Source organism: Nicotiana sylvestris, chromosome 1 (assembly GCF_000393655.2).
Source record: "Nicotiana sylvestris chromosome 1, ASM39365v2, whole genome shotgun sequence".
In the NCBI taxonomy this organism is placed as follows: domain Eukaryota; kingdom Viridiplantae; phylum Streptophyta; class Magnoliopsida; order Solanales; family Solanaceae; genus Nicotiana; species Nicotiana sylvestris.
The window spans coordinates 181,907,398-181,919,468 of record NC_091057.1 but is presented as its reverse complement, the minus strand read 5'-3'; the positions used below and the strand labels follow the sequence as shown (position 1 = coordinate 181,919,468).

At 31.0% G+C, this 12,071-nt stretch overlaps 1 protein-coding gene across 2 annotated transcripts; it reads left to right on the top strand.

The window, feature by feature from the left end:
• The first annotated feature begins 1,047 nt into the window (after nucleotides 1–1,047).
• On the top strand, nucleotides 1,048–10,174 carry LOC104214353 (uncharacterized). Of its 2 annotated transcripts, none has more exons than XM_009764008.2 (5): nucleotides 1,048–1,457; nucleotides 1,547–1,858; nucleotides 5,964–6,056; nucleotides 9,680–9,747; nucleotides 9,847–10,174. In XM_009764008.2, exons 1-5 carry the CDS (start codon nucleotides 1,116–1,118, stop codon nucleotides 9,959–9,961), a joined length of 930 nt encoding a protein of 309 aa, XP_009762310.1. In that variant the 5' UTR covers nucleotides 1,048–1,115; the 3' UTR covers nucleotides 9,962–10,174. The 2 variants fall into 2 exon arrangements, with proteins under 2 accessions (XP_009762310.1, XP_070017486.1); XM_070161385.1 differs by having other exon boundaries at nucleotides 5,961–6,056.
• The last annotated feature ends 1,897 nt before the right edge of the window (nucleotides 10,175–12,071 follow it).

Genomic DNA, 12,071 nt, shown 5'->3' with positions numbered 1-12,071 from the left:
CATGAAAAATTATGGAAAGTTCAATGTTGGCTTGCCTAACAGCGACGTTGGGCGCCATCACGACCTATAGTGAATTTTGGATCGTGACAGCTTGGTATCAGAAACGATGCCCTCAGAGTTATTTTATGATAACCATGCTGCATTGCATATTGCATCCAACATGGTTTTTATGAGCGTACGAAGCACATAGAAGCGGATTGTCACTTTGTGCGCGAACATATTGCCTCGGGGGACTTGGTCACTTGTCATGTTTCAACAAAAGCTGAGTTAGCAGACATGTTCACTAAAGCGTTGGGACAACGAGATTTTCATACATTCCTTGGCAAGATGGGTATTTTTAATCCATATGTGCCGCCTTGAGGGGGAGTATCAACAAGAATCGGAGAGTTATACTAGGACTCTAATGGATAAGTAACTCATCCTTGTAGATAACTCATTCATGTAAATAGGATTATCACAAGCTGTAGATATAGTTCATCCATGATGGTGTATGTATTTAAACGGTACCATGACTACAACAAATTGACGAGTTAATTCTTTTCATATAAACTCTAGTTTTCACATTATTCATTTTAAGTAAGTTATTTTTTAGGTTTTAGAACTCATAAATTCAAATGTTGGATCATCCTCTAGCCGATTCTAGCTAAATAGTACCTCTCTCAGTTTCATTTCATAAATACAATTCAGAAATTCTTTAATTTTAAAATTTTCAATTTGTTACAATGCAAGTTTGGGTAAGTTTCATGGGATATTTTCGTATCTGTCAAAGTCCATTTTTTATTAATAAATTCAGATCTGATGAAGGATCGCCATATAATAAAATAATAAATTTAATTTGAAAAAAGTAGGTCAACCCTCGAGAACAATGGGTTAGAATTAAAATGATTCTAGTCTATTCTATCGTATAATATAATACAAAGACAACTAGACAAGGACATAAAAAGATATGCCAGCCAAGCTTGTACGGTATTTTATATATATATATATATATATATATATATATATATATATATCTTGTCGTGTATACGAGTAATTGGCCATAAAACTCACAGCTATATATCATCTTAGTAATAACTCCTCTAGAGAAAAGGGAGATATCAAGAGTTTGAGAGAAAATGGGAAATGTATTTGCTATAATGAAACCAATAATTCATGGTGTATTGAAAGCTATTGGAATGACATCCCAAATGGTGGAAATAGAACCAGGAACTACTATTCATTTTTGGGTTCCAACTGAAACCATTCATTACCATAACCCAAACAATAAATTACCAAATTATAAACCTAAGCCTGCAGTTGTATTTGTTCATGGATTTGTTTCCAATGGAATTTTGACTTGGCTTTTTCAAGTGCTTTCCTTAAGAACTTCAGGTGCTGATTTTAACATCTACGTCCCTGACTTACTTTTCTTCGGAGATTCCTTCACTGATCGTCCCGAACGGTCAACGAGTTTTCAGGTATTAAATCGCGTGACCATTTTATCTAAAAGTTAAATCGTTGTTGTTTTTTTATTTTCTTTTTTCATGGAACAAACACGTGAAATCAGGCAGATTGTTTAGCAAAGGGAATGATGAAGCTTGGAGTGGAAAAGTTCTCTCTAGTTGGACTTAGTTATGGAGGAATGGTTGGGTTCAAGTTGGCTCAATTGTATCCTCACATGGTTGAGTCTATGGTTATGTCAAGTACGGTTATTGAGTTGACTGAGTCTATTAGCAATGTTTCGTTGAAGAATATTGGGTTCACAAATTGGCCTGATTTTCTTTTGCCCAAAACTGTCTCTGGAGTTAAAGTGCTTCTATCTATTGGTTCTCATAAGTTGCCATGGTTGCCTGAATTTTTCTACAGGGATTTTCTTGAGGTACCTTCCTCTTTAACTTACCATTCGTATTCCATATGTTAATTATATTGAATTGTGTGACCATCTCATTAATTGAGATTTAAATTTAAAATCTTTGTCGGTGCTGATATCATGTGGAATAATGTGACCTGCTCCTTTAAAAGATGAAGATTTAACCAAAATAACACATTCTTAATTACTTAATGACACATTTTTAAAAGATTAAGTTGATAAATAACACATTTTTAATTACTTAATAATATTCATATGAAAAAATGAGCTACATTATTGTAAAAATTATGCTAAGATACATGAATCTATCTGATGATCAATGACATGCATATAACTGTTGAGCCGAGGGGAAGTGGTAAAAGCAGCCCAAAAGAATAAGATTTAAGAGTCAAGTCAAAGTTGATGTCGCAAAAAAATGTCAAAAGTGGACAAATAACTTTATTTGGTGTATAAACTTCTAAGGACATCTCTTAAATCAGGTACTATATATCTTTTGGTATTTTTTGATTCATCGTTAGAGATACACTAGTGAAATTGAACGCGCTTCACGAAAGAATCACTAAATCTAATTATGACTTTAATCGAAATAGAATATATTAAGTTTTTTGTATATAGAGATATGAAATTTAGTTATTTTCAAGAGATAACAAATATAATTATTTTCCTTAGAATTAGAGCATAAATGATTGCAACTTTTATTATAGTAACTATTTTGAATAGAAAACTATATAATGGGTGTTACTTGGTTTTTAATACACTATTTTCTTATTTAAATTGTATTTTGGATACATAAATATAAGAGTATTTGATTTCTTTTAATTTCATCAAATAGTGAGACTTCAGCTTTCCTAAATTTCTCTTCTCAAATCAAAGAAAAACTAAAAAAAATGTAAAGAAAAGAAACAATAAATAAATTAATTAAATAAGTGCCAATCCAAGTTGTGATGTTCATCCATTGAGTTGCATTTTCATTATGTAATTTTCTCCCATCCTTTATTATTTTTCAAATACTTTCTTTCAGGTTCTTTTTCTTCACTTCTTTTTTTATCCTTAATCTTCCTCTCAAGTTTTAATTCTATAAATAATCTCATATTCCATAAAAGTCAGGTGCATTACTTCTCTATCCTCTATTATTATTATTTTCCTACCTTTTTCTCTCTATGTCATTTTTCTCCTCTAAACTCTATTTTTTCTCCTCTTTCCTGTTGTTGTTTAGCAAAATTTCTTAATATTGATCGTGAAATTAGATACAAATTATTCAAGTTTTTGAAAGTAAAATTTACATATTTAAAAATTACATTAAAAAAATATTATAAGTCATAATAATTTATAATTCAAATATTTATAAAATATCTAAGAAGAATATGGTCAAAAGATCAACCTTGTAGACTTCCTAAATAGTAATGTTCTCACATAAACCGAATCATGGCGTAGAATTTTAGGCAAATACATAGGAAACAATAAATATATCAGTAACACAACTTAAAAGTAATGCAAGTATTAATGCTACTACGAAACCAATTTAAAGTCTGTGTAGAAATTGATCAAATACGGTTGCTATATGAAAAAGCAAAAGTTTTAGGGACACATTAACTATGACGCTATTAAAATTGTCCGAATTTGTTGGTGAACAGAGAATCTAAACAATAAAAAATAATACGAAGGACAAAAAAAGCATATTTCACATGTAATAAAAGAAGACAAACTCATATTGAGAAATGACAAATTTATCATCCGAATTAGAGATAATGCAAGGACTTAATCAGCCAACCCAATATCTTCAGACTGCAGAGGCTTGGGTAGCATTTTTAGATTGTGTGCAACAACTTGAAAGAACATGAAGAGCGATGTAGAAGAGAAAACAAAATGAACTTAAAGATTGATGGTGGCTTTTCAATTCTCCATTAGTATATACAATAACTAATAATAATTAATATAGTAATTTATATGCAATGAATTTATACGGAATTAATTACTTTGTGTAAAGACCATAAATAAGGGAGGGGGAACGAACCATAACATTTATTCTTACAATAAGATAAAAAAAGTAGAGAAAAAGGCAAAAAAGGAGAAAAAAGATAAATCCAATATCCTTGGCCTAAAAGAAGTGACACATCATCTTGCATAAGTGTAATGTTTATGTGTTTCTCCAATCTTTACAAAAATATATTTCTCCAAATTAGAACCTAGAGTAATAAAAAACTTTTAAATTTCTTGTACTACCACATTCTTTTGCAGCACAATAGAAGAAATTCTTCGGTTAACCCAAAGAGATGTACAATAAGCCTCTTAACGTTGTGTTGACTCCATTCATCTTCTGCTTCATAAGAAAAAAGTTAGTCCATAAAGAAGTTGAATAGTATTTCTTTCAGCAAATAGACATTTTTAGGCTAAATAACGAACATACATATTGACTACATAAACTGATTCATCAAACTTTAATTTCTATGTAGTTTAGAACCCACTTGATTCCAAACTAAAGATCATAGAAGGAATACAAATAAAATAAAATGATTACAAGAGGGAACTTTGTTCTTATCAATAATTTTACTACACTAAAAAAAAGGCATATATGCATATTCAAGAACAGTCTTGCAAGCCCAATAAACTAATTTCGTCATATAAGTAAATAAATGAACAAAATCCGAAAAGGAAAAAATAAAACGAGAGACAGTCAAGCAAAATATAAAGGCAAAACACAAGTAAAAAGAGATACATTGTATACATTAAATAGAGGATAGTGACAAAATTCTCTAAATTTTCTAAAATTATAGCATCCCAAAATACTACGACATGCAGTAAAACAAAAATCTGAGAATATGTCATAAATAATGTAATGCCGGAAATTTTGAAAAAACCTGTAAAGTTAGTCAGGAACTGAGGATAAAAGAATACAAACCTGGCCGAAAGAACCATTGCCTGGAAGTTATGTTTTATGACAGGAAGGGAGCCTATATTTGTAGATAAGTCTCTGCTCACTACAGGAGATTGTAGTAGTTCTTTTTTCTCCATAAATATGAAACTGAAAGGTTACACCTTGCAAAGGTAGCAACCATTATTGGATTATTATGTAGAGACAGATGAAGCCATGGAAATTTATTTAATTGAGGAAAATCAATAGGTGAAAAGTTTTTTGTAAGTGATGTATGCTATTCATTGAGAGATAATGATGCGATGTAATAAATGAGATTAACAAAGGCATCAGTTTCATATTCCTTTCAATGATAATAGGTAAAATATAATATGTCTACCTGAATAAGAGAATTTAGATTTTAAAAAAGCAAAAAAAGGAGAAAAAAGATAAACCACTTCTTTGAGCAATAAGATGTGTCACATCATATTTTCTATTTCTAGCTTTATATATAGATATTGATGAACCAACCAAAATATAAAAGTAACAGTATGGAATAATTATTGCATCTCATCAGCATGTAAGAAAGACTATTTGAATAAGGAATAGATAACTAAAGAAAGACGGAAAAAAATGTTGGATATGAGTTGGTGTAAACATTTGGTGTGGGTAAATTTTTTAGTGTCGATATAGTGTTATCATATACGTTAAGTACTATATATCTTTTGACATTTCTCCGGGGCAGTGGCGGAGGCACGATTTTTGCTAAGGGGTTCAAGAAATAAAAAAGTTGAAAAAAACTAGAAGAAATTGTGGCCAATGGGAATTGACCGAGCAACATAACAAAGATTTTGAACCCCCTTGACCATTGAACTATACTTTTGGATGTTTTTTAAGGGGATTCAAAATACAATATATATAGAGGCATAAACCGAATTTTGCCTTATATACACAATATAATTTTCCGGCAAAAATTGTTCGGGTGAACACCCCTCCGACCCCTAAATCCGCCCCTGCCCCTGGGAATGTGTATATAAATATCTTTTACGCGATGACATTATGGTGACATACCACAACAGGTGATATATTAGTAATGAACTTAATTTGGTAATTGATAAAATTCAAAGCTATTAATATTCTGCTAGCTATAAATCAGTTAAAGCATATTGTACTTGTGTACAAATTCATTACATTATCAGTATTTATAAACTGAATTTTGCATTTTTATACCATGATTTTAATAACAAAATGCTATAAAAGCAGGTTATGTTTGCCAACAGAAAGGAGAAAGCCGAACTTCTTGACGCTTTAGTAGTCAGTGACAAAGACGCTACTATTATCCCTAACTACTCCCAGGTATTTCCTCTTGTTTTTGTTACGCACGCAATGACCAGATTGAGAAGAAATCACCTAAGTTCTTTAATTGTTTTGTCTATTTAATATTTGAATATTGATCTTTCGTGGTTTTCATTTTTTTTTATTGACCTCAAATCATTCCATTATTATTTTCTCTCTCCAATTTTGGATTCTTAGAGCACATTACTGAACAAAACATCTTGAATGTAGGTAAATTACCCAAAATTCATAAGTCAATCTCCTACCGAATAGGGGTGGGCGTCCGAGCAGTTCGGATTAGATATAAAAATTTCGTTTTCGATTTTAGATTTTAGGATTAAAGAAATGACAATTCAAATCCAATCCAAATAGGCTCGAATTGGATTAGATTTTTTAAGTTTGATTTCGGATTAACCGATTTGAACATTTTGGACTTTTGGGTTTGAGCTTATAAGTTGAGAACTTGAGATATTTCTTCTTTTTATAAAATATGAATATCCAAATGAAGTAGTCATATTAAATTGCATGAATAGTTTATCATTCTCACCGCAATTATTCAAATAAAGTATTCAAACAACAAAATTATTATCAAGAAAATGCAACAAGAGACATTAATATGTTCGATAAGAAGTATAGTAAAATTATGTCCAAGTAGAAATTATGCTGAGAGTAACGTAGTAATTAATATTGAATATATGAGATAATATCTAATGGGTAGGGTATTGAAATTATTATTATTGACATATGGATAATTGACTAAATATAAAGTATAAAAATTTCGAATTTTCGGATATCCAAAATCCAAAGTACCAAATCCAATATCCAATCCGGAATCTAAAAATTTAAAGAAATTAAATCCAAACAAAAAATCTAAAAATTCAAATTTTGGTTTGGATTTCGGATTTGCCCAAACTATGCCCACCCCTAATATCGAATAAATAAAATATCAATTCTTAGCCAATTACTCGGTAAAGAAATTGAAGGACATTTTAAGGGAAGAAAAAAAAACGACAAAAACATGCCCCAAAAGAAAAGAAAAAATAAAAAGTAAACTAGATATTGAAGTAAATGTCATATTCCTCTATGATTTCTCGATGATAATAGTATTCATGAGTTTAAAATTTCCAAAACTTGGTGTCACACCCTTTTTTTACAAACTTCACTAACTCTCTTAAATTAATAAAAGAATTTGTAAAGCTCAAAAAGCATTTTGTGTTCAAAAGGATTAACTCAGAGTTGCCTCCTGACATTTGATTTCGATGTGTCAGGTCATGATTTTTTTTTTTAAATATTTTTTTTTCTTTTCAAAACATTTGAGAGTCCAAAACTAAGTCTGCACCAGAGATTTGGATAAGGGGGTTCATTTGACTCGGGGAGAAGGTGTTAGGTACTCCCCAAGTCTTGTAACTAGTATGGTTGCATGCTTGATCTAGTCGCCTTTTTAGAATATTCGAATTGAGGTAAAACAAACACAGAAAATAAACACACAAAAAAGGCTCCAAATAAAAGTACTACGGTGCATTCCCCGGAATAAAATATATACAAGTTGTTCAGGGCATTCCCCGGATAAATTTAACTAAGGGGACAGCCTCTCACCTCAAAAGCTAACAAACAATTCTAAGGATTGCCTACCCGAGTGTTGTCGGCCTAAACATGCTACTAGCGGTGAAAAGAGAAAAGTAAAAATAAAAACAGAACCAGAACAAGTATAGCAATGTTTAAACTGGTAAATACTTATCCACACCGGGTGTTTACACCAAACTATATTAATTCACTATGGTTAATTAATTTAATTAGATGAGAATGCATATAATTTACTATGGTTAAATAATTGAAGTCAATATGCAAGACACATGTCATATATTTATTGGTTTGGTGTAAACACCCGGTGCGGGTAAGTTTTTACCGTTTAAACTCGTCTATTCCTGTTTAAAGCCCAAATCCCGCGGCCCCAATTTCATCTTTTAAACACATTCACATCGAGTGGATAAACAAACTTAAACAACCAACATGGAATCAACAAATAAAGAAAAATGCTAGTACACAGAATAATAAGAGATGGATTTAAGGCATGATAATTTAACAGCCTACTAGCTTTACGTGACATTCCTCCAAGTAACGTTGAAACATGTAACTAGAACTTTAATCAACCTGCTTGAATGCCAAATACAACTAAAGTTCGACAACGAGAATTGAAGCAAAACAACAACCAAATTCAAACAAAACTGGACTGAATTTGCGCGGCAGGAACAGAACCGCAAATGAACCTCGATTTGTAAGCACTGAACAGCTCGAACGACCTCGACTCCACGGCAAACCTCAATCAAATTTTGTATTGAAATCGAAAATCGAAACGGAAAGAAGTAACAAAAATATTATGTATATTTTTTTTTTGATTTTTTCTTTTCTGACTTTTGAGAATCAAAGTAAAAGAAGTAGAAGCAAACCAAGAAAAAGGAACAAAAATCCCTGAAAACCCTAATTTCTTCAAGTGCTTTTTCTCTAAATATTTGTCTCTTAGTCCGAAATTTTTCCAAATTTTCCTCTAATTTCTCTCTCCCAAAATTTTGTCCAAAAACCTCAAATATATAGCTCTCTCTCTCGAAGCTTCTATCCTTCTTCACCAAGAAATCACGTGGGACCATAAAACAAATCCGAAATATCTTCAACCAAAATCCGAAAAAGAATAAAAACCAAGAAAACTCGAATTTTATCCCTTTTAATGGCAATAAAGGACAGATGGAGGGGGTAGATCGAGTGTAACTCGATCCTACGCCTCCCATTTTTTCGTTCTCACCTAAAACGATAAAATCGAAAATGAGATGAGGAAGAAAACGCGTGATAGAGGTGACGGGGAAGGAGGGGACCAGCGAGGGGAGGGGACCATGTATTGATTGGAGGGATTTTCCGGCGGGTTAGGGTGGTCGCATGGCGGCAGACGCGTTGAAGGGTTGGGGCGCCGTTTGGGTGGAGTTTTTAGGTTTAGGGTTAGCGAATATTAGGTTTATATTTGGTTAGGGAAAAAGATGTGAGCCAATGGATCAAATAACATAGATGACTAGGATTTAAAATAGGAATTGGGGCGGGTCGGCGGACTGGGTCGGCAGGTCAGCAGGTTTTGGGTTTGGGGCGTGGGTCAAGGCGTTATGAGATTGGGCTGCCCAAATTTGGGCCTCTTCTTTCCCGAAATTGGGCCAAAAATTTGGGACTATAACCCTTTAAATCCATCAATTCAAAAAACTTAAACCTTTTCTTTATAAAAATGATTTAAAATTAATTCTAATTAATTAAAGTAAAATATATATATATATATATATATATATATCACTTTTATATAAATTATTATATTCAAAATAAAAGTGAGAATCATGGTAAAAACAAAAATATATTGCTATAAAAATATTAATAACCTAAACTAAATAGAATAAGATAGAACATGAAACTATTTTTGTATTTTTTCAATTTTTTGTACCTTAAAAATAGAATTAAAATTAGTAATAAAGTAAAATCCTATAGAAATAAACTCAAATAAATATCCTAAAAATACTAGGACTAGTAGAGGTGATTCTAATGCGTGAGTTAAAAATTACATGTCTACACTTGGATGGTACTTTACTAATATCTTTGTTTAATCTTTCACACAGAGGATTTACCTTTTATGTGGAGACGACGACAAGATTTTTAATGTGGCTGTGTCTGATAACATGAAACAGTAAGTTCCTAGCTGCAGAGCAATTTTGGAATTCAAAATTAATGCTTTTATTGATCAAATCTATCGAATATCTAATTTTGGGTACAATAATGAGTGCAGGAAGTTGGGAGAAAATGCGACAATCGATTACATAAAAAAGGCAGGACATCTTGTTCAGTTGGAGCGACCCTGCTCTTATAATAATTATCTCAAGAAATTTCTTTCCTACTCATGAAGTGGCTGTGTGAGTTACGATTAACGATTGTCGTCGTTTATATTGGGAATTATTTTTTTCTTACTTGTAAACATAGGCATAATTGGTTAAATCACGTAATTGTTGGTGTCTCGGTTATTCTTTCCAATAGTATTGTTCTATTCAATCAAAATGTAATGGTAAATTTAATTGGTTAATACTAAGCTTCTCAAGTATAAAGATGTTCTTTAGTATCGCGTTCATAAGTTAATTTATTCATATAAAGCATGAGTTGTTTTGTTTAGTCATTGGGTAATATTTTTTTTTTTTTTTAACTTTCTCAAGTCTGATTTTAATACGTTACTTTTCGTGAATTTGATATTGAGTTTCCTGAAATAACTAGGTCCCGTTCCATAAATCTTTTTTCTTTTTTTGTTCAAAATATTTTCTCCAAAATGGTTTAGTCCATGAAATTTTGCAAATTTTTCGAAAATGAGTTTTTTAAAAATTAAAAAAGCAGTTTTGACTACTTTTTCAAATTTTTCAGAAAATAATTTTTCCCACTCACAAAACTGTAATATTTTTTCAAATGAAATGCATGTCCAAACATAATTTCAAATTCTAAATATCATTTTTCAACTTAACTACAAATAATATTTTTTTTCAAAACTTTATGTCCAAACGCCTACTTAGTCTCAAGAGTCTACCTGTTCAGGAAAATGGTTTTCTTTCTTCTTTTTGCACCAAAAATATACTCTACACCAGAAAGATTGCAAAAGATAGCTCTTGCCAATGAATAATCGATAAGAGATCAGAAGAAATTACTTAAAATTTTCTATTTGCTGAGATTTCAAATCATCTTTCCACGTCTTGAGTGTTAATATCGTATTTAATTATCAATTAATGTATGTTTAATTATAATATATATCATCACAATTTTTTATAAAAGAATGGATAATTTTAAAGTATAGTTAGTTTTTTAATTTAAACATCTAAAAACTGAAAAGTGGAAAAAGTGTCAAAAATAATACTTTATTCCATTTCGATTTATATAGCATCATTTTCTTTTTAGTCCGTTAAAAGAGAATATCTTCAAAATTTGAAAACATTAATTTAAATTTCTTATTTTCCTCGGAATAATAAGTTTTTATGATCACATAAATATTAAACAATAATTAATACCATAAATTTTAAAAGTATTATGAAATATTTATGATTGCAGATTTAGAAAAAATATGTCTTTCTTAAATCCTGTTTTGCCACATAATTTGGAACTAACACTCTGTTTGGATCATTGTTATTCATCATTTCATAATGTATTATATTGTATCGTATGGTATCGTATTGTTTTAATTTATTAAAACAACGTTCGGATAGATTGTATTATTTGATGATGTTAAATAACATTTTGCTTTTAGTTTGACTGTGTCGAACTGTATTGTAACTGATAAGTTTACTAAAATACCCTCAATTATTTTAAATATTAAATTTATTAAGAATTACGGATAAAAATAATTTAAGAAAATCCCTTTCTACTAAAATCAAAGTTTACCTATCATTAGAAAAAAAAGATGATAGAGAAACGAACGAAGACCGTGCAGTTGGCCGAACAAAGGAACGAAGATAAATAAGTAATAATATGTACACTTGAAAACAACTAATATTATATAGCTAATTGGAGATTAAAGCAGTTAGAATTGGAGTTAAAATCAAAGTAGGAGAAAAACGAAACAAAAAGAAAGGCAAAACCTATTCGTACTACCTTTGCGTTGGAGTTGGGAATAGTAAGCGGCAAAAGAAAAAAGGGATGAAGACAAAGTAAGTCAAAGGTTGGAGATTTGGAGTTCAAAAAAAAGGTAAAGGGTAAAATATAATTTTAATGTAATAAGCCAGAGCATAACTGAAAAGAAAAATAGGAAACGATCCCACCACACCAATTTGATTGTAACGACCCAACCGATCGTTTTGAGTTCTAGCACGTTGTTCAACGGTTTGACGTCATGAACAGCTTCACTTCAGATATTATGACTTGTACGCAAGGTCGTAATTGAATTCCGGGGAATTCGGAGTTGATTTGGAAAGTGAATTCTCATTTCGGAAGCTTTAAGTTGAAAGAATTGACTAAGATTGAATTTCAGAGTAAACGACCTCG

Excerpts from the sequence above, each read along its gene's own strand:
- LOC104214353 (XM_070161385.1), top strand. The coding sequence starts at position 1,116 with ATGGGAAATGTATTTGCTATAATGAAACCAATAATTCATGGTGTATTG. Across the intron at positions 1,458-1,546 it reads AACGGTCAACGAGTTTTCAG|GCAGATTGTTTAGCAAAGGG; the intron begins GTATTAAATCGC and ends ACGTGAAATCAG. Across the intron at positions 1,859-5,960 it reads TCTACAGGGATTTTCTTGAG|CAGGTTATGTTTGCCAACAG; the intron begins GTACCTTCCTCT and ends ATGCTATAAAAG.